This window comes from Dermacentor andersoni, chromosome 9 (assembly GCF_023375885.2).
Source record: "Dermacentor andersoni chromosome 9, qqDerAnde1_hic_scaffold, whole genome shotgun sequence".
Classification (NCBI taxonomy): domain Eukaryota; kingdom Metazoa; phylum Arthropoda; class Arachnida; order Ixodida; family Ixodidae; genus Dermacentor; species Dermacentor andersoni.
The window spans coordinates 85,330,931-85,357,953 of record NC_092822.1 but is presented as its reverse complement, the minus strand read 5'-3'; the positions used below and the strand labels follow the sequence as shown (position 1 = coordinate 85,357,953).

The 27,023-nt window shown below is 48.2% G+C and overlaps 1 protein-coding gene across 1 annotated transcript; it reads left to right on the top strand.

Annotated features, from left to right (window-relative positions):
* Positions 1-1,019: 1,019 nt before the first annotated feature.
* Positions 1,020-27,023, top strand: LOC129383921 (uncharacterized). Its single transcript, XM_055068947.2, has 12 exons — positions 1,020-1,079; positions 1,839-1,973; positions 5,152-5,295; positions 8,383-8,523; positions 11,187-11,254; positions 13,801-13,923; positions 16,748-16,876; positions 19,648-19,804; positions 22,381-22,638; positions 23,684-23,887; positions 24,731-24,877; positions 26,922-27,023. The coding sequence occupies exons 1-12, from the start codon at positions 1,020-1,022 to the stop codon at positions 27,021-27,023; spliced, it is 1,668 nt and encodes a 555-aa protein (XP_054924922.1).

Below are 27,023 nucleotides of genomic sequence, written 5' to 3'. Positions count from 1 at the left end.
AATTCCAAGTGTCTTCAGACGTATATTACACGCCGACAACGCCACGCTACCCAATAGTAACGTCGTTCGAGCTTCGATAGGCAGGCGTCGCTACCACTCGGCAACAGTACGATACGCTACCCTGAAGTACGCAGCACCATGGAGCCCGGTACTGGTGCGTGGTGAACTGCCACAACAGTGACAAAGCCACCCGGGACCTGCAGCCGCCTGTCAAGTTCTACAGTTCCCCGGAGCAGGCATGGATAACCGCCGTGCGCAGAATAAAGTAAATCGGAATGCCAACGTTTGCCGTTTTCGTGAATGCGGTAGCGTTGTCGTTTCGCCTTGTAGCTCAGTCATGACAGTTTTGCTCGTGAATACGAGAACATAGATGCAGCTCTACTTCGACGTGCTTTGAGTGACGCATTGAGTGCCGGCCCGTTTACGCGTGTGACGTACATTGCGCTTTCTCGTGTTTGTTAGGCAGCGCGCGCGCGGACTTTCTTGGACAGGGCGTCCTGATCGGTAACATTTCTGTGGTATAGCATGTTGGGAAGTTGAGCGCTTTAGCACGGGCGTATGATTACGTAGCCCATTTGTCAAAACAATGCGAACTGTTTCGCCTCCGCGAGTTGTGTTCCGGGAGGAGGGCAGTGGCGGTTTGAGTCACTTTGGTTTTCCGTTGTTGGTTAACAACGACGCACGACACATATTTGGCATGCGAAAGCGAACAATCGCGGCCTGCTTGGCTCTGCCAAAACAGCAGTAGTGCACGGGCGGGTGCCCGCCTTTTGCCCTCTCCAAGTTGTTGTGGCACTGAACCTTGTGCGGACAAATTCACGGGAGACACAATCTAGCAATCCGTATTGCCGTACACAACACGCATGATGATGATGATGATGATGATGACGACGACGACGACGACAATGATGATGATGATGATGATGATGATGATGATGATGATGATGATGATTCTATGGCGTGGCTCGCACCCACTAAACCTGGGCGACCACGCTGCCTGGAGGCTTCTTCATTTGCGAATGTTGGGGGGCGTATTGCCTGCAGCTGCTGCCCTCTGTGCAGCCAATACGACCGATTCGGTAAGCGGTATCGCTTATCGGTTAATAAGGCGCGCTACGGCAGTACAGTCTGACGACTGCGCATGTCGCTTGGTATAAAAGGGAGTGGCTGGTAGAAGAAAACCGCGAAAGCCAATTGCGGGCCGGCCTATGTGACAGTGCATGCTCAAAGCGCAGACTGTCTAGGAATGGCGGCCTATACGGTAGACGACACGAACGCAAAGCTGACCGCGGACGGTAAAAACTTACATGGACGGAAACCTAATCAGACGTTACTTATCGCGCGGCCTTTGCAAATATAACTTATGTACAATTTGCCCAAGCTTGTTATGTGATATAAGGACTCTCTTCAAATACTGACAAGGGTCGCATGTGAGGCTGAAAATGTTTGTTCTAGGATTTAGCCAGACTTTAAACATTCGCTTTTGCGACAATGCTGCGAAGTCTCAGCTGCGAAAAAAAGGAAGAAAAAAAAAAGGAATTCTCGTGTAAGGCATGCCGTTGAAGGGGACTCCGGTGATAATCTTAAGCGCCTGGGGTCCTTCAACGCGTGCGCCTAAATCTAATTACACGAGCGTTTGCGCATTTAAGCCCCATCGAAATGCAGCCGCCACGGCCGGGATCGAACCCGCGACCTTAGGCTAAGCAGCGCAACGCCATCACCACTGGCCTAACGCGGCGGGTGCCTCGTGCACCTTCGAAATGATAGTCGGATATTTATTTGTCAGCGCACGCCTGCGATTAACGTATGTTGCCGGGCGTTATGCGACTTCCTTCCAGAGCCTCGTGGGCCTCTCTTCGCTGGCTGCGCTGACGCGGAGCGGCCAAGTGGCATCCGTTGACGACGGGACCGCGCACTCGGCTAAGCACTCGTCGCAGGACGTCTTGTCCAGCATAGCAGCCGCTGCTGCCCTGGTACGTATACGTGCCTGACGTATTTCATAGAGTTCTTCGTTCGCAAGAGCTTATATTTGTTATATTGGCTGCCTGTCAAACGTCGCGATCGGTAACTTGATTAGTATAAGCCAGCCCAGCCACAAGTTTCATTGAGGTGCATCATTTCTCCGGCAGGCGGCCCCGCTATTTGTGCGTTTTCTGCTTCTGTTCAACCTTTTGCAATCATATGTTTACATATGGTGCCATATTGTCGTGCTAGACATTGGTTGTTTCGGCCTGCCTAAGGGTTTTATCCCAACGGAAATTATTCGCTTCTTTGGACACTAAGCCCGCAGCTGGGCATTCCAACAGGAGCTGTCGTTAGCGCGTGTCTTGTGTCTGTTTCGGTGTCGCCTCTAAGGTGTGCGCTTTTATTAAACCTTCAAGCATGGCGAACGCGCGGCTCTAACTTATTGCGCTACACATCTCTTTCGACTCGTCCATTCAGTATTTATTATTTATTTGGTGTGAAAATATATATACGCTTGAAAAAGACAAAGGCAAGGCAAGAACCATGATTTCAAATGCCACCGGAAGGGGCCCAACGCTGGCCTAGTCTTCAGAAAAGAGGGGACAGAAACATAGAAATTAAAGATACGAAGAAGGGAAGAGAGATAGAGAGAGAGAAAGTTTATTTCGATGGGACACCGAGAAGGGTGGATAACCTTAGTGGGTGGAGACTTCAATCCAGAGCCCCAACGGCGATGGCAGCCCTTTCGACGCTGGCGATCAACTTTCGCCGATCCTCCAAGGCCGAGCTGGTCAGCACCATCTCCCATTGCCCGTGCGTTGCATTTCGGTCAGGAGGAGGGGGGGGGAGGGGAGAGGGTATTGGGGATTTTCTGACAGGCCCATGTGGTATGGTATGGAGTGTCTCGCTCTGTATAGAAAAGACAAATGGGTCGAGAAATGGCGTCGTACATGGCGTGGAAGAGCGTGAGGTGAGGATAGGTGTTCGTCTGGAGTGGCCTCCAGGCCGTGGCTTCAGCTCTAGTGAGGGGTCGGTGTGGTGGCGGCATCGTTCTTCACCAAAGGGGGGGGGGGAGGGGAGAGGGTATTGGGGATTTTCTGACAGGCCCATGTGGTATGGTATGGAGTGTCTCGCTCTGTATAGAAAAGACAAATGGGTCGAGAAATGGCGTCGTACATGGCGTGGAAGAGCGTGAGGTGAGGATAGGTGTTCGTCTGGAGTGGCCTCCAGGCCGTGGCTTCAGCTCTAGTGAGGGGTCGGTGTGGTGGCGGCATCGTTCTTCACCAAAGGGGGCAGTGCTGATGTATTTCGTTGTACGTGTGCAGTGCTTGTGGAATGGGGTCCTCTGCCGTCTATTGCAGTGCCCGGTTGCAGTGACCTCGAGCTATCACGCGTGCACGATGGATTCCGCTGACGGCTTCGTGTCCAGGTGTCCACATTGCCGTGATGCCAGTTATTTCGTTGAGGCGGTTGAGGATATCGCGTGCTACTTTATGCAGATGGCCGTTCGCGTAGGCTCGACATGCTGATTGACAGCCTGTAACAATATACATTTCCTCAACCCGCCTCGATGCCGAGATGGCGAGGGCAGCATCTTATGCTGAGGCCACGCTGTGCATGCGAAATGGATGCTAGTTGCTCCTGCTGTCCGTATCCTGCCACGCTGGTTACCATGCCCTGTCCATTCGCGCACTTGGCCACATCTGCTCAGCGAGCAGTGGAGAGAGTGCCGTATCCTCTCTCTGTTGCTTTGGCTCGTGCTTTTCTCCTGCCCATGTGATATTCCGGGTGCATGCTACTCGGGATAGAGGCCACCGTTATTTGCTTATGTAGGGACTTGAAGATTGCTTGTTGACTGTTAATTGTCATAACGGGGTATTGCTATCTTCGAAGTGTTGTTCTGTCTGTTCTAGTGTTGCTGAGGCGCGTGATTTGCGTATGTCTATGTACTTCAATTAGTTCCTCTAAGATATTGTTAATGCTAAGGAATAGAAGTTTCCTTGTTTCCATGCCCGGAGGAAGACCGAGGGTTCGTTTGCACGCTTTCCCGTAGTAATACGTTTATTTGGGCGTTTTTCTGTTGACGTTAGGTTAAGGTAAGGTGTCGCGTACGTGACTCTACTGACGATAAGGGCCTGAGTCAAGCGTAGTACGCTTAGATCTTCCTTCATACAATGCCTGCAACTGGCGACTCTGTTGATCATGCGAGCTATGTTGTAGGCAGTTTGTCTTAATGCGTTTACAGTGTGGTTATTGCGACCATTATCTTGCATTTGAACATCTAATATTCGGAGTGTTTGGACTCCGCGTATAGGTTCTTGGTTGAGGTGTATTTCAATGGCATCTCTACCAGTGTTTCTTTCTTCTGAATTTCTGTTTGGGGACGAGGAGCTTAGGTTTCCTGCCGTGCATGCCAGGCCGCACTGTTCGGTGTACTCCCCGACAGCGTCACCGCTTGTAGGGCGTCCTCCCGTTCTCCATCCGTGCCTCAAGTTGTCCAAGCGGTAATGTCGTCCCCACATATTGCGTGACGAACGAGTAAGGTCTTCTCTAGACGTTCTGGGAAGTTTTTCATGACGACGTTGAAAAGAAAAGCTGATAAGACAGATCCCTGAGGAGTGCCTCTATTTAGGACTTTGTTCTCTTCCATTGTCAGGGTATCCGCGACCGCCGTTGCTATGCAGTCCGTTAAGAACGCTCGAATATAATCGTAGATTTGTTGGCCGCAATTTAGTTGGGATAAGCTTTTTTTCTTTTTAGGGCTGCCTCATGAGCTACGTTGTCAAATGCTCCTTTAAGGTGCAGTGCCAGTGTGAATTTTCCATATGTGGTGACATGGTTCGGTACTTCTTTCTTCAACTGAAGTAGTACCTCATGAGCCGACAAATGGGGCCTGGAGACGTACATTGTGTCAGAAAAGAAACCCGTGTCATCCACGTCGCCAACAGCCTCACGTGGAGAAAGAAGGGCAGGAATGAAAGAACAAGATCGCGACTCTGAAAGAATAAAGCAAAACAAAGACATGAATTGAGTATGGCCTGTCACTGCAAATAGCGCTGCTGAAGCAATGGTAAATACTCAAAGAAATCGATAGAGTGACTCATAAACTACAACTGAGCTTTTCCCTCTCCTTCTTTTCTGAATGCCGCCTCCCTCTTTTGTTAAATCTCGCCGGCCGTCCTTTAGCTGGGCCTCGGCTTCATCTCGCTCGTCCGCTTCAAGAACGGCCAGTCGGTCTCCGGCTTCGTCTGGGCCGTGCTGGGGATGCTCAGCACCGCAAGCGTGGCAGACTTCGCAGGACGCTACCGGGCGCTGTACTTCGTCGACCAGGTAAGCGGTGTATGAACAAAAATTGCGAATATGGAGGAAGGGGGAGGGGGAAGATGGTGTTAGAAGCAGCAGACCCGAGGTCAGCGGACGCCCTCCAAACAAATGAATCGAACTCGCCCAAAACCTGTTTATAGGAGGTCTCGACTGGGCACCTTTGGGCGAGACGGGGCAGCGTAACTTCTGTAAGAAACAGCGCGGAACGAGAAGGCACACATCGCGTGTAAAAGAGGACCCAAGACACATTCGGTTTCTGCGCGCGTGTGCGCGCGATGCCGCAGACGATATAGTAAAATATGCGGTATAAGGGAAACGGTGGTTTGGGCGAGTTGGCCGCGCAGTTTTGGTTGGTCCAACCAACGGTTTTGTTCGTCCAATCCCGTTTGCTACGTTGGTGCACAATCAATGTGATAGCAGAGAGATTTTGTAAACAGCGAGCGGACGCTATTCAATGCACCCCAAGAAGCAGTGTCAGAAGCACTGAGGAAGCTGACTCCACTAACTCCCTAGTTTAGCGAAGAAGACTGGCGCGTGCTTTTGACCGCATCATTATGCAACGCATGACTCGAGGGCGGAGCTCGCGCTCCCAAAACCTGGGGCCCTATAACCTAAAACTATTCCAATATGTTTCTATTCCAATCTCCTGACGTCAAATTTGCGTAACTACCGACGCAAGCACCGGGCGGTCACCCGCAGGCTTGTCTGAACACGCCAATGAAACGCGCTCCTCGTTCATAGGAGGTCACTTTTGTTTGCTTGAAAAACGAATAACATTGCCTACACTCAGCGCCTTGTCGTATCTACTTGGCTGACAAGAGTCGAGGAGAACGCTCAAGTGGAGAGGGATTCGATGGGGCAGAGCCAGTGCACTGAAAGTCGATGACCGGATGAAGAGGGTGGTGCCGGCACCTGCGATTGGTCTGCTTTCCCTTACTTAGCTTGCGGTGGCTGGTCGAAAATCGCGGCGGCATGCAACGGAAGCTTAAGAATGACGCTAAAAGGGACACTCAGCAAAGAAGAGTTGGCAGAATGAGGTGGTAAACGTGCCAAAAGTGCTCGAAAACCTTACACGTCCACGCAAGAAGTTTTATTATGCGCAAATACACCCATGCTCTCCGGCAGGTGCGAGTAGCCAGAGCCTGAGCGATCGGCGGCAGCCATCTTTTATTCCTTTCGGAAAGGGGCAGCCTACGGCTATTCAGAAGAAAATTCAGTTTTGTTCGGCATATCAATGCATATTTAATGCGTACACGTCACTTTGACGCGGTGAGTTTTCGCGGTTTTGTGACGTCGCGTGACTGGCAGGTGAAGTGGGTGCAGCCCGAAAACTTTTGACCAATAGCCGGAGGCTAATGGCGAAAAGGCGTCGAATCAGAAATAACTCTTCTTTTTTTCTCTCAAATCATGCATAATCAGTGTGTACACATCATATCAGATGGGGAGGCATCGCGGTTGTCCTGACGTCGCGTGACAGACAGGTGAAGTAGGGGTGGTCGAAAAAAGTTTTTGACCAATCGTGGAGGGCTGATAGCAGAGTTGGAATAGAAAAATTTTGAATAGTTTTACGTTATAGCGCCCGTGATTGCAGTGAACCGTCGGCCGCGAGCACTTTCCACGCGTCGCCTTTTTGTGGCCGTACTAAACGCCGACCAGTTACGTTCGTGTGAGCTGTGGAAGCTGTGCGCTAACTTTTGGGTCAACTACTTCAAAATCTGCCCAATTTTCGGGCTCAGCGAGGCCCCTCGAGCGCACATTGTAGGATCCCATCTTTGCAACAAAATCAAAGGTTACAAGTGCCTATAGCACAAGATTGGGGCTCAGTGACAATTACTTTCTGACATTGAGTGCGATGTCGTGTGTTTATCGAACGCTTCCAGACACGAGAGAAACGAAGGAGAAATGTCATTTGCTGAAGCAGCTGGCTGTGCTAAGCACACGCAGGGATAACGGAAACGCGATCAAAGTCGCAGGCCTACGCTGTTGAAAAGTGTTCTGGAATGTACCGTGTATTTACTGCTTACGTGAACCTTTTAATACGTTATTACGAAGTACGAACAGCGTATACAGGGCGTTGCGACTACAGATCCAATACTATAGTTGTTCCTTTGGCTCTAAAGGCGCCGAGTTTCCTTGAGAAGAAAGCCTATAAGTACGTATTTCAGTTAGTCAGGACTTCGGCGGTCTAGCTGCAGCGGTGTTGATTTTACGGCGCTCTTGATAGCTCGTTGGACAAGTCAATCTTCGCGAGATCTATTATTTATAGCTGTAAAACGAAATTACGTAAACTACAGCGTCTGGTATGTGAGGGACGACGGAGTAAAGAGCGCTAAACATATCTCGACCTCCTGAGCGTGTCTGCATTTCGTTCCCATGAAAATGCGGCCGCAGCGCCCGGCAATCGAACCCACCACCTTGTTCTCGGCAGCGCAACGCCCTGTAGGCACACTGAAGCATTACGGTGAGTCAATCATAAATATTTGGGCGCTGAATCGTGCTTCCCCCTGGGAAGCAGAAACACCGTCCTTTCCTATCAAATCTCTCTCTCCCTCTCTCTGTCTTTAAGGCTCTTCATTGACTTAAAAATAACAAACCGTTGGTTCCGTATTCAGTTAGTCTTGTCGAGTGAAGCCGAGCCAGCTTTCGGAACGATTGCGTCGCTCGCATAAGCTTCGCTTTTAGCTTTGTTCCATCAGGTTTAACATACTAAGTATTTTTATTACATGCCGTCGACGCGTTTCTTTTTCTTCCTCTTCTTTGTCGTTTCTTTTTTCTTTCTTTCTTTCGTTTTTTTTTTTTTTTTGCGGGGTGCTGTGGCTCGAGGTGGCGTTTAGGCCAGGAATCCACCATACCCAGTTCCCGCGGTAGCATTCGACGTTGACCCTTTTCATCATTAGTTGGGGCTGTCAGGTACAGGTAGAGCGACATTTTGGGGACCCGTCAGCCGTCGTTGTCAACGCTGCGTTGACTTCGGGATAGGCGCTGATGAATGGGAGGGAGGAGAGGGGTGGTTGCCTCGCGGTAATCGTCTAATTAAGGCACTTGGTCGTGTTGAGACGTAACAAGGGGTTTCGCTCTTTCCACTTCGTCCAGCACCATGGCATCGTCCTGTCCGACGCCAGCTACGCTCCTTCTCTGGTGGTGACGGAGGCAGTGTCGATGTTCTTCTTCCTGGGCACCTTCTGCATCATGGGAGTACGCTGCAAGGTCTACTACAACAAGTTCAGGGGCACGGTAAGAACGTCGACGCGTCGATTTCTGTGATGATGATGATGATGATGATGATGATAATAATAATAATAATAATAATAATAATGATGATGATGTGGTTCTCTGGTATCAGACTTCGAACAATTCGGCACGCCAGGGGGCCGGCATAACGTAGCAACGCAAATCAAAGTGCTTTTAAAAAACCCCTCACCAGGCCCCATAGAAAATTTTTGTTATACTCTGGAAGTTGTTCGCGGCCTCTAGCAGCAGCCTTCGCACGCGCTGGGAAGCCGCGCTGCTCAGCCCCGCCCTCGAAGATCAACTATGGGCCGTCCAGCGGGCCGAGGATGCCGCCAGGACCCAAGAACTCCTGGCCGTCACCTAGGCGGGGCCTTTGGCCCTCCCCACCAACTCGCAGGGCACACAATAAAGTTCTTTCCTCCTCCCCCTCTGGAAGTTATGTGTCCTCTAGGGAGCGTTCTGCCGCAAAAATTTTTCAAGTCGGCTCATTGATAGCCGAGATAGAAATATTTCAGTGCCGCGAACCCATGATTTCAGGGGGCGAGCTCCACTGCCAAGCGAGACGCTCTCTCCACTTACCCCGTAGCCTCCGCAATCGAAATTCATTCACTGCGTTCTCCCATACCTGACCTCGAGGATCGCCTGACGCACACGTCACGGGCCACGCCTTCATTTTTTTCTCCTCGTTTTTTTTTTTTTTTTTTTTTTTGCGGCGCGACGCACTTCCGCTAACGGCGTCGATCGCGCACGAGCTGTTGTGATTGTCTCCTTTCGCGCAGCGCACGAGGACACCTGACTAGCGCTGTAAGTGAGTCCTACACGAATACTGAGGCAGACGCAAGCGGGTCACAGAGCATGATCCCGCGCTGGAACCATGGGAGAAAATGACATACTTTCGGTATGTGCGCGCGACTGCACAACGTGGGAACAAGCAGACGAAACGGAAGTACATTTATCCTGCTGCGGTGCGAAGTAAAACAAAAACATGCAGACGTTCGGTTTGTGTGTTTTATTATTTCCCTAAGCTTTAATTCACCTAATCAAGCAACATATTGCGAAAATAATAGATGTTGCCATTAATAATTCTCGAGGTCACCTGTCACCACGAGCGACGTCACAGTGGCACGTGTCCGTCATCCTCCGGCTTGGAGCACGGCAGCCACGAGGAGAAGGGAAAACGGCGTTCGTTTTGAAATTTCAGGTCTTTCCGCGGCACGTAGCGATGCTATGCTTTGCAGACACGATCGTTATCGCCCAATGTATGCTCTGCGCTTGTCAGCTCAACATGGCCAAACCTCGTGAGGGGTCCCTTAAAACAATTGCAGCCTGAGGTCAGATATTTCTATTTGCTCTGTCGCAACCATACGTCTCACAAGCAATGCTGAGCCCTGTTAATGCAAAATGCATACGCGTTTGTGAATGCCATGCATAGTGATTAAAGGCACAAAAGCGTTGACTCGCATCGCGGGGACAATTCTCATTGGAGAAGCTGCCTGGGAATAAAGGGAATTCAGGGAATAAAGTTGAATATTTGTAAAGTAGCAAGTCCTCCGCTTAGTCACCGAAGAGCCAGCTGCGTCGTTCATTCTTGAAATTGGTAGAGTAATACCCTGCGCACAAATACAGGAAGCGCAGGCATTTCGATCGGCTCGAAGAACGCCCTGTAGTTCATGATAGTGTCACGTTCTAGCGGCGGTGAAGAACGACGCAGTGTCATAAGCGTGAGTTACGAATTTAACTCTTTATTGGCGGAACACGCGTCCCGCAAAGCAAGTAACGCTCGAGCACAACAATAAGCGGCGAGCAAAGTCGTCGATCGTGAGAATCTGATCGAGGGGTCAAGCGCGTCGGCTTTTATACGTGTCTCGTGGGAGGTTCCAGCGTAATCGCTGGTGCCCGCGTGCCTTTCAAAAAGTATAGCACTGTTCACCTCGTGCGTACAATCTGATCACAAGGTTCGGCGACAACACAGGCAGCAGATAGAATCGGCTACAGTAATTAAGAATCTCCTAATACATGCAGGCGGCGTCTGGCCCGGCGAAACGCGGTTACCGGAAAAAGGCAAAGTAAGCGCGTTAATTGCTTACGTGAGTCATGAACCTAATTACTAATACATTTCTGCAGTCAAAATTATTCGCCAATGTCCCGCCGAAAAAGGTTCAGTACCAAGTAAACCTGCATTCACAGGAGTTGACCGCGTCGTGGAATTCATGGAGACAGCAAAATGCTAAAAGTTGCGAGATAACTAACTGACAAAGTTGCGCCACAGCACAATATACGCTCCACTTAACTCACTTTCGCGTGACTCGCAAAGTGAGGGTATGTTATAATTATTCCATTCCAATACTTTTCTCTTTGAATTAAGCTTAATCGGTGGTTCTAGCGACACCAAAACTACACTAATCAGCACGATCGGTCGGTTGTGATTGCTAGGTGATAAGCAAAGTACAAAATAGAGCGAAAGAAATCCATGCATTACACCATCTCAGGTTTCGTTTCTGTGTCCTTCTGTAACATAAATATACAACGTGTCATACTAAGTCCAACGTATGCATCTGTATGCTGCTCAATAGTGCAAAGAGCGACGAGTGTCATAAGCGTCGAACAAAATGTAGCGTAAATCGTATTTCTTTTTTTTCATTTCCCGGTGCGTTCGTTCCTTTCAGCTCCAGAAATCGATGAACGAGGACACAAGGTCGCCACTGGGGGTCTTCGTATGCTCGGTGCTGTTCAGGTAGTATAACTACAGATTTCGGTACTTATTCTGTAAGAGGACACCAAATAATACGAAATGAAAACAGAACAGGGGTGATCGTCAGGACAGGATGCACATAGAAACAGGAACTCGGTGCATTACGAAGACTGAATCAACAATACAAACCACACAGCGGCCAGTGCAATCGTCTATCCGCGAGCTCTCTTTTTTACGCGGGAACCACACGGAGCGTATTTCACATACGAATATTTTCGGCACAGCACTCGCCTGGGCACCACCACGCGGCGATATGTCCGCGCCTTATTCGTGAATGGAATGTGTTCTCCGTCGCTGCCGATTCGATCGGATGCCCCAACGACATGCATTTCAACCGTCGCAACAGCGCGGCCACCACGTAGCATGTGGTCAATGCTGTGACGCCCGACGACGTAACGCGGGAAATACGCCGAGAATACGCCCCTTGTGGCTGTTTTTTAACCCTCTCCACCGTCTGGCATGTGCTTTACTAAGCTCATATTAATCTACCGTACCATAGTTCCATTCAAATGCTTCTCGGTGCAGGGTGCGTCTTCACTACCTGTCTCTGTCCTGAGAAAGGTTCTGGGAACTGTGGGTGCGATCCTCTCCAAGCTATTTCACATTTTGCTGTTTACTTTAGTCATTATACGTGTACAAGCAGGTGTTCGCCTCTGTGGGACACGCCTTACACTCATCTGATCCCAAGCCAGCAAATAGTAAAGTCAGAGAGACATACATGAAAATATAAGAAGAAAAGCTGGTGTAAATAGCTCACATGCCTTCGCAAGACGTACTTAAATGACTGACAATATGTTTGCCGCGCCAGAACCCACACACGTTGCACCAAGCGTGACAACAAGATTTAAAAAAGAACTACTCAATTCATATTGACCACGTTGCGAAAGAAAAGTGCGAAAAACGAAGAAAACGTATTCAAATCTGCAAGAAACCGAACAGGCATGCACTCGGCTCTCACTTTAGTCACATATAAGTGTTTTTCACGTGTGATTCTTTTCGTATATAGCACAGTTAACGCACCTCCTACTAAAATATAAACACAATGAATATCACTATCCCTGCGAACGAGTCAGTGTAATCACGGGATGTGTGTGCGTTTTCTGAGTGAAGTAGACGCCGATGCAAACGCTTGAAGTGCACATAGCGCTAAGAAATAAGAATCTAACCTTATTTCACTCACTTAGATGGCAACTAATGAGAAGCACTCAATCAGTATAGACTGATAAAGTATTCTTTCATAACGTTATTTTTGTTAATTGCGCTATAGTAGGCTGATTAGCATAAGAAAATATGTAGGCGATAATTCTAACTGCAGCACTGGTACATCATTGTGACGTCACGAAGTTTTCGTATTTGGGCGGCGTTGGGTTAGTAAAAGTAAAAGCAAAAGTAAACATGCCACGCGTAATCTTCGTTCCCTTTAGAGGACAACGTAGTTCATTTTTACCGCTATAGCACACGCCATCAATATCCATGACGTCATGACGATCTAGTGCGGCAACTTCGAGGCAGCGTCGCCACCTGTCTTTATTTCTTGCGCCCTTTCTGGCTCGGCGAGCCTCATCTCGCTGCAAGTTTATCGTCTTTTTTTATTGTAGGAGAGTAATCTGCTAATACATGTAAAATAATTATTAATGCTAAAGTATTATATGTCTCATGGGGCAGGAAATCTTGCGTGATCAAATGGTGGTACGGAGATGGCAGACGGTGCACAGAGTAAAAACACGTAAAAAATTACTCGGATTTACGTCAAATTTCTCCGTGAGGTTCCTGTAGAAACCTCCCTAGAATTTACTTGAAAGCGTGAGGTTCCTGTAGAAACCTCCCTGAGAATTTAGTTGAAAGAAAATTTTGTACATCCGGGTCTGGGTGGGAATCGAACCCGGACATCCGCGGTGCGAGACCAACACGCTTCCCCGAATCGACGGCGGCTCCATGGTCCTCGATGAATAAAGGTCTGCCTAGCACCTGCGTCATTGAACACGTCACGTCTCCGGCAACTGGCTGCCACGTTAGAGTAAGGGGACATAAGGTGGAGTAAAGTGAATTAAGGTAAATTAAAGTGGATCAAGGTAGAACAATGTGGATTAAGGTAAAGTAGGACACGTGACCATGTATGAAGTCACATATCATGGTCCCGTGGTAAATGGAAGTGCATTTGGTTCCCAAATTCTAATGTGTGATGCCACGTCACGTTTCACGTCATGAAGCATACAATGAAGCAATCACAATATGAAGTCGTACCAACTTGGCGATGAGGTGGGAATGATTGCGGTTTGGTGATTAATGAACTCAGAGAAAGCAAAGCGAAGGACGGAGCGCAAAGATGTCGTAGTAGTTAAGAAGTCTTTAATGGTGACAACTTAGAGAGGTCATAATGCTTTCGCATTCAAATCACGTAAGGATACTTAAGCGACTCTCAATTATTTCTCCTTTGTATCCCTTAAACGTATCGAATAATCACAAAGAGCCCACTTTGTTTTTTCGCGAAATTGTGTGTGTGTATCGTGCTTATTTACCCTCGCCAGGCACCTCAAGAACGTCGTCTTGCTGGGCAAGGCCGTCTACCGGGACCTGCCGATCGCGAGTCCGCGCATGAAGTGCGCTCCCCTCTCCCGAGACGTCTGCGGGCGATTGTCGCGCGTGCAGATGTGAGTGTCCCTCGCCTCTACAAGGCCGCTGACACGCCTCGCGGTCGGCGCTCGCGCGACATTATGTTTGCGCAATGCAAGGGTGTACGTCACTCGCGCTCTCGGTGGCCACATTTTGGCGGGGCGAAATACTGTTACACTGGCGTACCGCCCTGCAACCCTATTGAAGGACGAGCTGGGGAGAGGGGGAGGGAAGGGGATAAACTGAACCTGGAGCTGCCCGTCAAATGTCTCTCCTCCTCCATCCTAAACTCTTGAAAATGTTTACTCCCAAACAGCACAAGTCAATTAAATAAACCGAAAACGTACAATTGATGCCTACCCCCCAATTTAAGCGACCAACCGGTACTGTACAGGTTGATTATAACTGTACGCCACAACGCGGGTACGAATGTTGTAATACAGTCGAACGGCTCTGCAACGAAATTACCGGTATAACGATTCCGTCCCGGTTCTATTGTGAGCGGTGCGATGCGCGGCCTTTACAACGAAGTGACCCCTATAACGAATGATTTCGGAGGCTCCAAACAAGTCGTTATCAAGGCGTTCGACTGTATATAGTGGTATTTAATAATAATGCAAACACTGTTTTACACGCTGTATTAGTAGAGGGTCAATCGTTGTGACAGACAGAACGCTGTTAGCTGGACACGTCTTCAATGTGTCCGAGGAGGATGCCAGACCGAAAGTGCACGTTCCCGACATTCATCGTGCGCACAACAGCACTACAGCGCCACTTTTGTTTCTAACCACAGTCATGAACCTTATTAATTTTAGACACTTCGGTTTCCGACCAAGGTCGTCCGCACTATCAAATCTTCATGGAGAACAAAGGGTATATCTATATTAACGGTATTGCAATACAAATGAAAGTTGGCCGAGTTGATGAATAATCATTGAACTGCACTCACTGTAGTTCAACAATGATAATTGAGAAAAAGCGCTGTAATGAGAGCTTGGTTATGCATTCTATCGGAGGTGCTGTAAAATTCGACAAAATTTGAATAAGTTATTTGCGTTATGCTGTGCCTGCTGTAACGCATGGGCTCATTTCACTCGATCACAGTCCTGTCTTATCGCGCATCATTCAGAGGCGTCCGATTCTGGTGATAAATTCGGCTCAGCGGGGCTTGGACCACCGACGAAAGAAAAGCAATATCACTAGAATAGCGTCATAACATTATTTCCACTCTTGTTGCTACTATCTAAAAAAAAAAAAAAGAACTCCGTGCAATTGAAAGCACCTCGCGGGCCATGAGGGTAGTGACGGTAAACTTCTCGTTGACAGAGCTCCCAAGGACCGAGCTTCCACTGAAGAAATTGGCGGCGCATCTGTCCTCTGGAGATGATCAGGGACGTTAATGCGATTAGCAATATTTTTTATGATGTGAGAGTAATTGGTGATGATTTGTTTTATCACAGTGGCACGAAATTAACCTTGAGTTTTTATTGCGCCTTTTGATTGTCCCCGTCTTCTTTCCTTGTGCCTAGTGTTCTCTGGCGCTGTTCGCCGCTGTAATGAACCAGATAGCCCAACAATGAGTGTGGACTTGTTTTATGTGTTATCAGGAATATTATTATTGTTATTGTGCTGAATGTAACGATGTAAGTAACGAAACAAAGGCAGAGCTGTGGTGTATAAATGCAGAGCCTTTATTAAAGAGGTTGACGAGGCACACGGAGCGGCCGAGCTCCTCTCTCGCACTTCACTCGGACACGCTGCGCCATCTGGAGACGCCGCCGCTAAGCCCACGCGTGACCTCCGAGATGTGTGGTGCGCCGGTGCGCGCGAACGCTAATAGATTGTGTCTATGACCTGTTTCCGGCTCCATAACCGCTTCCGGCCGATGTAGTCAGAAAAAGCATGGTCTTCGAAATTTGTTTCTGTTACTTGAATGGAGCCATCGCTGACCGCGCGCATTCGTGGTGCCGTTCGCTTAAGCGTCCGGATGCTGCGCTTGAGGAATCCGTGGGTCGCTGGTTCGATTATGCCCGGCACCAGACAGTTTTTTTTTATGGGAGCTGCATGATGTCCGTATCTACGTATTTCCTGCAAAATTTGGGTCACTGTGCATATGCCATACCCAGTGGCGCTTACCCGGTGACGCAAGTTGGCGCGAAAGAGGTTAAATACGGACATCACACTGCAACGCGAGGGAAATTTCCCAATAATTCTAATTGCATTTAAAAAGGCTAGTACAACACACGATAAGTGCAGGAGGGACAGCTGCAGCTTGCTGACGAAAGTAGCACGTAGAAGATAAAGCGTCTTTCTCTCCGCTGTCTTCTATGCAAGAGTTTGCTGTAAGAACAGCTGAGTGATCTGGAAGGCCCAGTTTTGGTATCAGGGAGCACGTACGCTTGAGAGGGCACGTGAGTACTGAAGGAACCACGCGGTTGCTACGGCGGTACATACGCTGGCCGCGGCGTACTCGGCCGACAGCAGTGCCTATTTGTGTTTTTCCTCCTGAATGATCGAGCCTTTCGGCTTCTTTAATTTAGAAGTGCTCTTGTTTATGCCAACGCTGTTCGTATTACCGAGACAATATTACTCGGTCTTTTACGGGTTTATGAGTTTCCGCCCTGCCCTTTGTCCAGACAGCGAGTTGCCTTTTTAATGAAGCGCAAATGTATCGCAAAACATTGGCGCCCCCAAACATTGGCGCCCGCAAAAATTTTGTCCGTAGTTCCAGTCTCCCATGTTAATGAGGGTCATAATGATGCGCGACTGTAATTTGTAATTGTAATTTGTAAGGAACACTTAGCTTCGAGCTGTCATTTAACTTGGTCACGCCCTGCCATTTATTTTTCTCGGTTATCGCAGCACGCAGAGGCTCACGAGGTGGCGGCTCTTCTACGCCGTCATGCGAACTGTTTGGGACGACCTGTTCTGGACCATGCTGACCACGATCGCTTACTACGTCAACGTGTTGGGAAAGGTCCCGCTTCTGGAGTAAGACATGCCACACTTCGTATGCTGCCAGTTTGAACCAAGGAACGCCAGTCTATTTCATCGCCGGTTATGGTCGCGAAGGAGCCCTCGTAATATAGTCACCGAAAATCGAGTAGCCCGCAGGAGACATGCGTCACAGCCGTTTCTGACTTAACGTGCATTCGTGATTTGCGATCTGGGAGGAAGTCTCGGAGACCGCAGGTAAAGTGGCAGGTGATTAGCGTAACCATTCTACGCCTCGTGGGCGGTGAGCTATTTTATGCGTCCGCAAATCCATCCATCCATCCATCCATCCATCCCTCTATCCATCCATCCATCCATCCCTCTATCCATCCATCCATCCATCCATCCATCCATCCATCCAACTAACTAACTAACTAACTAACTAACTAACTAACTAACTAACTAACTAACTAACTAACTAACTAACTAACTAACTAACTAACTAACTAACTAACTAACTAACTAACTAACTAACTAACTAACTAACTAACTAACCAACTGACTGACCAACTAACCAACCAACTAACTAACTAACTAACCAACTAACTAGGTAACTAACTAGATAACTAACTAGATAACTAGATAACTAACTAAATAACTAACTAAATAAACTAAATAACTAACTAACTAACTAGCTAGCTAGCTAAATAAATAACTAACTAACTAAAACTGGTAGCGCAAAACTGAGGGTAAAACAGGCTGGGGAACAAGAAAATGGCAACTATGAAATCTTTTCTAGGAACACTAGAGGAGAGATGTTGGTCGAATTCGCGGAAAGGAATAAGCTTCGAATAATGTATACCTTCTTCAGGAAGCGTAGCAACAGAAGTTGTAACTGGAAAAACGTTAATGAAGAAACAAGAACTGAAATAGATTTCATGCTTCCTGCCAATCCCAGCATAGTGCAGGATGTAGAAGTATTAGGCAAGATAAAGTACAGTGATCATAGGTTAGTGAGGTCTATGATTTACCTCAATATGAAGAGGAATATGAATATTAATATTAAAATTGGTCAAAGGGAAACAGGCCAGCCTAGACACAGTAGGGGTAAAAGCAGGCCAATTCAGGCTGGTGCTTGCAAACAAATATGCAGCTTTAGAACAGAGAGATGAAGTTACATAAGGGTAATCAATGAAAGCGTAATTGGGGTGATTTCGGAAGCAGCAATTGAAGCGGGAGGTAAGGCACAAAGGCTACCAGTAGGCAAGTTCTCCCAAGTAACAAAGGACCTAATAAAGAAACTACAATGCATGGAAGTGTCCAACTCCAGAGATCAGATAGAATTCGCGGAACTGTTAAAACTGATCAACAAGGAGAAAGTAAGAAATATTCGAAATTATAACGCGAGAAAGACTGAGGAAGCAGTAAAACATGGACGCAGCATGAAATCACTGAGAAGAAACCTTGGCAAATGCAAACCTAAGATGTATGCACTGAAAGATAAGCAGGGTAATATCATCAACAATTTAAAAGATATAGTAAAAGTAGCGCAGGAATTCTATACTGACCTGTACAATACCCAGAGCAGACACGCTACCTTCATTCGAAGTAGTAGCGAACAGGGTACAGAGGCTCCTTCTATACCTAGTAATGAAGTTAGAAGGGCCTTGCAAGACGTGACCCGAGGAAAAGCGGCAGAATAATTGAAAACCTTGCCGGCCAATGCCTCACGACTTCAAGTGTACCAGGCAGCTGGAAGAATGGGAACATTATAGTAATCCATAAGAAGGGAGACTTTAAAGAATTTCCCATTAGCTTGCATTCATTATTGTGTAACATATTCACCACGATAATTTACTATATAGTCAGGGACTTCTTCAAACAACGTAGAGAACAGGCTGGCTTCAGGAAAGAATATTCTACAATGGATCACAACCACATCATCAACCAGGTAATGCAAAAGTTTGCGGAGTACAATCAACTTCTGGATATGAGTGGTTTTCATAGAACATGAAAAGGCATTTGATTTAGTAGACATACCAATAGTCATGGAGGCATGGTTGATGAACGAGTACGAGAGGCGTGCGTGGATGTCTTCGGAAATGTCTACAGATTTCACAGCTACCTTGGTTCTCTACAAGAAAAGTAGAAAATTACTTATCAAGAAAGGGGTCAGGCCCGGACCATGAGAAGGAAGTTTTACAGAAGGATAAAAATGTGTTATGTTAAAAATGTATGTGCATACCTTGACGGTGAAGCAGTGCACTGACAAGGACAAGGCGAAGACACACAAGAAAACACAACACTCGATGCACTCGCAACTACTCTATTTCGGAACAAACACTTCGCATTTATATATCTGCGCACCCTCAGACGTGAAAGGTAAGCAAGGCAAAAAGCGCTTGCAAATGCTTTAGCCCGCGCAAGCTCGGGCATCAAAGATAGGCAGCCTATCTATCATAGTGTGCAATCCTATCCTATTTGTTGCACCCCTTGCAGACAGGCTTTCATGTGCCATTTAATCAGCACAAATATAGCTCACTAAAACGCGCACAAACGGTTACATAAATTAACAAGTGTTTAATTAATAGAAAGTTAGCAGAAGACCAAACCCATCCACGTTAAACATTTAAGCACTGGTTCCCAGCTGGCTGGCGTACCATCTTGAGAGGGTAGCCCCTCGTCAGTGCTGACCCACTCCGTAGCTTTCTGGTAAAACGGCATTAGCCTCACCGCTACGATGGGGTGCGCTATGGCCCCAGGTACGAGCCCAGACCTCCTTTACCGGTAACTTCTATTTATCAACTTATTCTCTACTGCCAACCCAGACGTCTGGTGGAGGGCGGTGAAGAGGTGACGGTGACCACATGGCTCTTCGTGTCGTCCTGCATTGCGGACACACTGCTAGCCTGCTACCAGATGCACACCTGCTTCCGCCTCGGCAACCGCGTCCGCTGTCTCCTCCTGGGCGCCATCTTCAGGAAGGTGAGTGCTTGCTCGCACTACCTGTCGCGAGTTGACCTGGCCGAACGAAATCTTTTCAGACACGTGACACGTGACGTAGGCGTGCGTAGGGCTGCCGAATAGGGGCAGGGGGAAGCACTCTTCCCTCCCGATGGTCTCGTGTTTATGTTGACTTCGTACGTGACAAACTGCGAAGCTCCTAATGGTCCAAAACGGGGTCATTCAAGAATGTTTCACCAGAAATGAAGAATTATGAAACCTGCGCTCAATATTCCGTGCCTTGGAACGTCGTCAACACACGTGACGCTGTTTTGAATTGCCTGTATTTCCATCCAGCGATCTGTTAGTTCCACGCAACATAAATTTTAACCACGTTTAGCGAAGGAGGGGGAAGGCCACATCCACGTCCTTTTCTACGCAGCGTTTCACCACATGCATCGAACCTAGAACACTGCAGGTTGCAGAGTTTGCAGAGTTGCAATTATTGCAGAGTTTTCGATAACGATGAACGCCTTCGGTCTTTGTCAGACCGTATACGATGGCCGTGTCTGGTTCTGATTCCCGTTTAGCACGTCCCAGTGAGCCGATTGAGAGCTCAATAAAAAGCAAAAAGAAAGCATGCGCAAAATTTAGATATACGTGGGCTACACTTCCGAACCGAGATATTTAGGCAGTTATCAAGCAATCGCACAATCTCCTGCATGCCGTCCTGGTCGTTGTATACCCCTCTCCAAAGACTACTGCAGCCCTTGTACTGAAACAGTCCACCATCTCCAATTGATCATATGTACTGTAAACGTAAGCCATAGGGAAGTGCGAGGACGGTTGAAAACGGAATATGTAACAAACAGTTTCTTCCGCGAAAGGGGCTTATCTGCACTTCATTCTTCTCGTGGCCACTAGAGGGATAGATGACATAGAAAGGCAAGGCAAGGTTTTTTTTGCCACCCTGTGCTGAAAAAAGCGCGTTAAGGGATAAAAGGGGATAAAATAACATTCCGGTGAACCGACATTCAGGTGCATTCCGGTGATCAACGACAAGTTGTAATGTTGGACATACTGGTTACCATAGACGAAGTCGCCACTTTGACACTGGTTCAGACAGCTCGGTTATGAACAGAGAGCTTGCGTCAAAGTTAAAGTTTTTACACTGTGTACTGGGTCGCATATCCGTACTGCTGGAGGTCATCTACTAATTCCCGTGGGCAGATGCACTGCTGAAGTAAACATGCCCAGATTTACGTGCGTCGGGCTCTTCATTATTCTGCCCAGTTGCTCGAGGGGCTTGATACTTGTCATGGACTTCCTGCAGGCGAATGGAGTCATAATTAACCTGGAAAAATCGAGTGTGACATTCCCTACGGCGAAAGCCATAGCAAGCGACGCTGGCAACGAGAACCGCACCGAAAACGCCTTGTGCATCGTCGATGACAGCATAACGGTACAGCCAAGAAGCAGCCTACTGACCCTGGTAACGCGCGACGCATTCGACGGTTATGAGGGCATCGCCGAGGCAAACATTCCGTTATTGCTTGAACGGAACATCTCCATTGCACGGGGACTCGTCCAGCTTCAGAACGGACGCTCATTAGTCCTACTGACCAATTTCAGCAACGAATATCAGCACTTACCGCTTGGCACAGCCGTCGCTTTCCTCCAGGAAATTGCTGCCCTCACGGATGTCGCCTCTCTCGGAACTGCTTCGCCTAATTCATCGGAAGCGGTCAACCTGAGTGATCGCATTCAGATTAACTCCGGCCTATCGGAAGGAGAAATTCAGCAACTACTCGACCTTGTCGATGACTTCTCTGCCTGCTTCTTTACAGAGTCTAAAGTACGGTGCACCTCCTTCGCGAAACATCGCGTTCCTACAGACGAGTCGGCATGTCCTGTTCGTCAACATCCGTATCGCATTTCGCCTATGGAAAGGGAGATGATAAAGCGCCAGGTTAAAGACATGATCAATGATGACGTGATTCAGCCGTCCATAAGTCCATGGGCGTCCCCTGTCGTGTTAGTTAACAAGGACAGTACACTATGCTTCTGTGCAGACTATCGACGGCCCCATACGACGGCCCCTATGGGGCTGCAGCCCCATAGCTCTGCGCAGATATAAGCGACCACTTTGCTGTGTTTGCCGCACGCTGTAAACTTGACAGATTCGTAGCCAGATATTGTAATGAACTTAATAAGTTAAGTTGGAAGCAAATTTGTGTAAAGGTACTGACGTAAGGATGAAATACGAGACTTGAAGCTTCTAGCATTCCACTGGAATATCACTGCGCTTTTCACTTTTGTCCGAAGTGCTGACAGCCATCGGCCCACGTCGCCTGCGGAATGAAGGCTTGAAAGCAGTAAATGCATAGCGTCCAGGGCTAGTTAGGAGCTTCGAGCTGACAGTGTCCGTAAGAGGCTTAACAAGAAACATGCGAATAGCGTCAAGCAGTCACTGCATCATGATTAGGGCTTGTCAGTTTTACTCTAGCAATTTTTCTGGCAGTTATTACCGCTACTGCAATGTATCGTTTGACTATAGTAGACGAATTACGAACGAATATGTCACGTATGTCGAGGATTCTGCCCGTGGGACGTTGCAGATGGTGCGGCTCTCGCCCCGCGCCCTGTCTCGCAACTCTTCCGGCTACGTGCTCGCCCTGCTCGGAGGCGACTGCCTGCAGATTTGCATCGCCTGCACCCAGTTCCCGCTCCCCATGACCGGCACCCTGCTCCTGCCCGTCATCATCTACCTGCTCGGACTGCGAGTGGGAGCGGTGGCGGCACTGTTCACGGCTCTGTGGCCCGTGGTGGCCCTGACGCTCGTCTGGCCAGCGACCGTGCTCCAGGACCAGCTCTGGGTGAGCGGACGCACGAATACGCGGCAAGCGCGTAGGTCCCTAGCATCGAAGCACACGCGGAACTTCAGGCATACGTCGCGCGGTTCGGATACTGGGCTTTGTGAGGTTTGTCGGTCCGGAGAATGAGTCGTAGGATCGCCGGGCGATGGGCAATGATGCGTTGCATTCCGCGGGATTCGTTCAGCGGGAAGCTGTTGCCTACAGCCTGGAGGGATACCACAGTATTCTCCTTGCAATTGTACGTGGTCACCTTCAGAGTAGATCACACCCAAATAGTCCGAAGTTGTGTCAATTTAAGGTATATGTTTATAGCAAGACATAGACCGCTTGTGGTAATAGACCCGAAATTTACGCTATGGTGCGACGATTCCAAAGCCCTGGCGTGCAGCATGTCGTATAGCCTGCGTTAATCGAGAATTGGCCTTCAAATTTTACTGCGCGCAAGAGGTCCACATGAACTCAGAAGTATCATTATTTCGACAGTATAGTTTGTATATCTCTCTCTCTTTTGACGAGTTCTTGTTCTAATTTACCACGGATTTCCCCCGCCAGGAGGCCTTCCGTCGAACACTTGATTAGCGTGGCTCTTACGATGCACAACCAAAAAAGAGAAGTTGACTGCCCTCCGCCATATCTGCCGTGCATGTCGAAAAGCGAACTGTGTTGCACCACGGGTCACCGGCAGGCGGCGCAAGAGCGGTCCGCAGTGTGCAAAGCTGTGGCGCTCTAAGGCGACTGCACGAGCTCACGTGTGCATTGCGACAGGGACGACTGTATCAGCAATGTTTCACTTTTCTTTGGCGTTTATACTTTTCTAATATTTAGCTGTTTCTTCCTTCGCTTTAACAGCTTTTTTTTTTTTCATGACAGCCATAGCCTCGCTTTCCCCTCGTATATATTTCAATGTTTTGATACTAAACCTCACTTGGAAGTCAGCGCGTGTCCGTGTCTCCTTTTTTTTTCTTTTTTTTTTTGTCCCTGTTGTTGCGGCTGCGTTGCACGCCATCGAAGACTGCAGACATCTTCCGGCGTACTACGTGCGCAGGACAACGTGCTGAGCCTGCGTGACGAGCGGCTCAGGCAGACCTCCGACCTGCTGAGCTCGGTGCGGCTGGTGAAGATGTACGCGTGGGAAGACGCCTTCTCGTCGGCCATCAGCCGACTGCGGGCCAAGGAAGAAGCGGCCAGCCACAAGGTCAACGTGCTCGACGGACTCATCGACTCCATCTACACCTCCTCGGCATCAGTGGTATGTCCGTTCGCTAGTGTTTTCCGTAAATTGTTCTCCTTCGGCGGGCAGAGTCCGGCTCTCTGTAGCCACCCTAAACCCACTATATATATATATATATATATATATATATATATATATATATATATATATATATATATATATATATATATATATATATATATATTGTAATAGACAATATTCAATATTAGAAGTGCTCCGGGAAAGCCGATCACTCCTGCTGCTTAAGTATGGCGGACTTGGGACGCGGCAGAATGTCGAAATACTTGAGTGGTGGTCATCGAAAGTACTTCCAGGGTGTCGAAATGCACGACTCTCCCTCAAAGTTAAAAGCTGAAAGTCGAGTGGACGTCACTACGCTCCTGCGTATCAACGATGCGATATTGAAGGCGGCTTTTCGTGCATTTAAACATGCGTTCTTGCGACAGATAACCATACTCTCTCTCTCTCTCTCTCTCTCTCTCTCTCTCTCTCTCTCTGTTTCTTTTTTTTTTTTTTCAGCTGGCCCTTACACGCCGAGGCCTTTTCTGTAGCGATGCTTACTTCGGATGTGAGCTAAGCGCTTGGAAAAGATTGTTGCACTGTGTATCTTGTCTACCGATAGCCACACAGAAATGCGTCTCATAGCTATATCCTCCAATATATACTAACAATATCAGAAATTGCTCGCTAATTTGAATACAATTGTTCAATTATGATTTAGACTGGGGCGAATATTTTTACAGACCCGGACACCATGCTCGTAGAAAGAGCTTCTCGTGCTCGCTAAATTATTGCTCCATTACTCGCCAAGTAGTTCTTTCGGCAGTATTGTATCTCTCTCTCTCTCTCCCTCTCTACGAGATGACGATCCTGCTGTTCTCTTCCGTGGCCTTCCTCGGCGAGGCGCCCGCTCTCACTCCGGCGGTCGCCTTCTGCTGCCTGTACCTGATCTCGGCCACCGACCTCGTCACCAGTTCAACGTCGCAGCTGCTTCGAAGCCGAAGCGTTGTGAGTCTCTTTCACCCTTTGAAAAGCAGTACGAGACTTCGTTGTGGAATGATTGCGCATTGATCGGCTATTATAAGTCTCATGGACTCCGACATTGTCCACGTCATTTGCCGTCGGCAACTCAAGCAATCCTCCTCTCCACACCCCCTTATCCCCGCCCCACCATCGGCTTCTAATAATTGCTGGCTTTATAAACTGCCACTAAAATTTGTTAACTCTATATCTGCAAACAAGAAGTGCTGGGCATCATCATGCTTCTGTATCAGCGCGCTACTGCGGTTTTCGGAAGTCCTTGTTGATCGTTACAGGCTATTTCAGTTGGTATTGTAGCCAAGACACCGAATGTACTTTTCATTGAATGTCTGGGTACACTGTAACAGTGGATTTGCACTCGCGATTTCAGTGTGTGCGTGGACCGTGTGCATGTAAATTGTCCGCAGGCACAGCGCCACCCCGTGCCTCCGCTGCGTGCATCATCAATTGTACAGATTCACTTCGTTTCTAAGAATTAACATCGCGCATCTACGTGGTGACCATTGTCAAGTTGAGCGGAATCTAAAAAAAATATCGCCCCTTGCAGATAGCATAATTATAGTCCTTAAGGCGGACGTTACTTGCACGAGAAATCGAAGCACATATTCAACTAATTGGTAAAATCACTAATTAACTCTTAATAATTACTTTACTGCGCATATTTGCAATTTACGAATTGTACCTTGCAAGGCGTGTCCATCTGGAATGAATTTCCAGAGTGACACCTGTGGAGACGTGCGCCATCAAACTCGTCGTAAAAATGCTGTGTTGTTCTCCTTGCTTCTTTAAGAAAACGCGCTGTTATTCATTGAAGCACGAAAGTAACCGGAATGCCCTCGTATTTCGTCCTACATTTTGGGAAATAATATATCGAAACTGGTGTCCTCCTGGAGACTCATTTCTGGGAGATACGTCTTGCAAACTCACTGGCTACAATTCGTGAATCACAATATGTGCCATAAGATAATTAATTAAAAAGTTAATTAGTCAATTAGTCAATTAGAGAAATCCGGCGTTGGCGGTGTCACCAAACGCTGGTACAAGAAAGGTTACGAGCCTTCGACCTTTGGTGTGAGTCCAACCCACGACCTCTGGTGTTAATTAAGGCTACGAATCCTCGACCTTTCGCGGAAGTCGAACCCACGACCTTTGGTGTTAATTAATTCGAAGCTAATTATGGCACAGTGGATTAAGGTAGAGTTATTTAGGGCACTCGAACCAACACCCTTTGTTGGCAGTCAAACCCACGACCTTGCGTTGCAGCATAATACCTAAGAATCGCACGGTGGTCGCAATGCTTTCGCATTCATCCACGTAGGGATAACCAAGTACCCCTTGAATTTTTTTTTTTTTTTAAATACTGGCACAGGGGTCCAGGCTTGGCAGGGGAATCCCGTGTCCCGCAGACTCCTCTGGCGGACAGGATAAACGGTGTCGATTAGCTACTGTTGTACTGTCCCGCTGACATTACGACCTGTCACTTTGCCTCCGCCTCCCCTCTCTCCCGAGCGTAGGGTAGCAAACCGTATTCCCCCTCCGGTTAACCTCCCTGCCTTTCCCCTTTCTTCTGTCTCTCTCTCTCTCTCTCTCTCCTGCTGACATATGTAACCTCATTGTCGTGCCTCGCAATTTTCGTACCGTTATTCGCAGAAACACTTTTTTTTTTATAAACGAAACCGGAAGCTTCCCAGCGCCTCTGGTTGTGAAAATGCGAAATGGGTCTCGATTTCGTACCCGTGCCTTCTGCTCGATACCATGAGACTCCTATTATTCACTGTTGGCGGCCGGCTGATTCTATTACCAACGCGGGAGGAACGCCGCTCTGACTCCTGAGAAAGCGCGAAAAGGAACAGCATCAGAAAAGACATGGCCACAAAATCGCAGCCACGGTCTATTCACATGGTCATCCTTTCAACGTTATCTTTCTTCCTCCCTGCGCAGAGTAACGGAACGGAGTAGCGAACCTGAAGCTGAGAGTTTCTGGCTTCGCCATCTTGTTGTACTAACGCAGGTAGGCTTGGCGATGCTAAGGTACTGCACATTCTTCAGCGAAGAAGAGCAACAAGACAGGCCGCCCTGTTTCCTCGAGACGAAAGCCGCCAAAGGTGAGTAA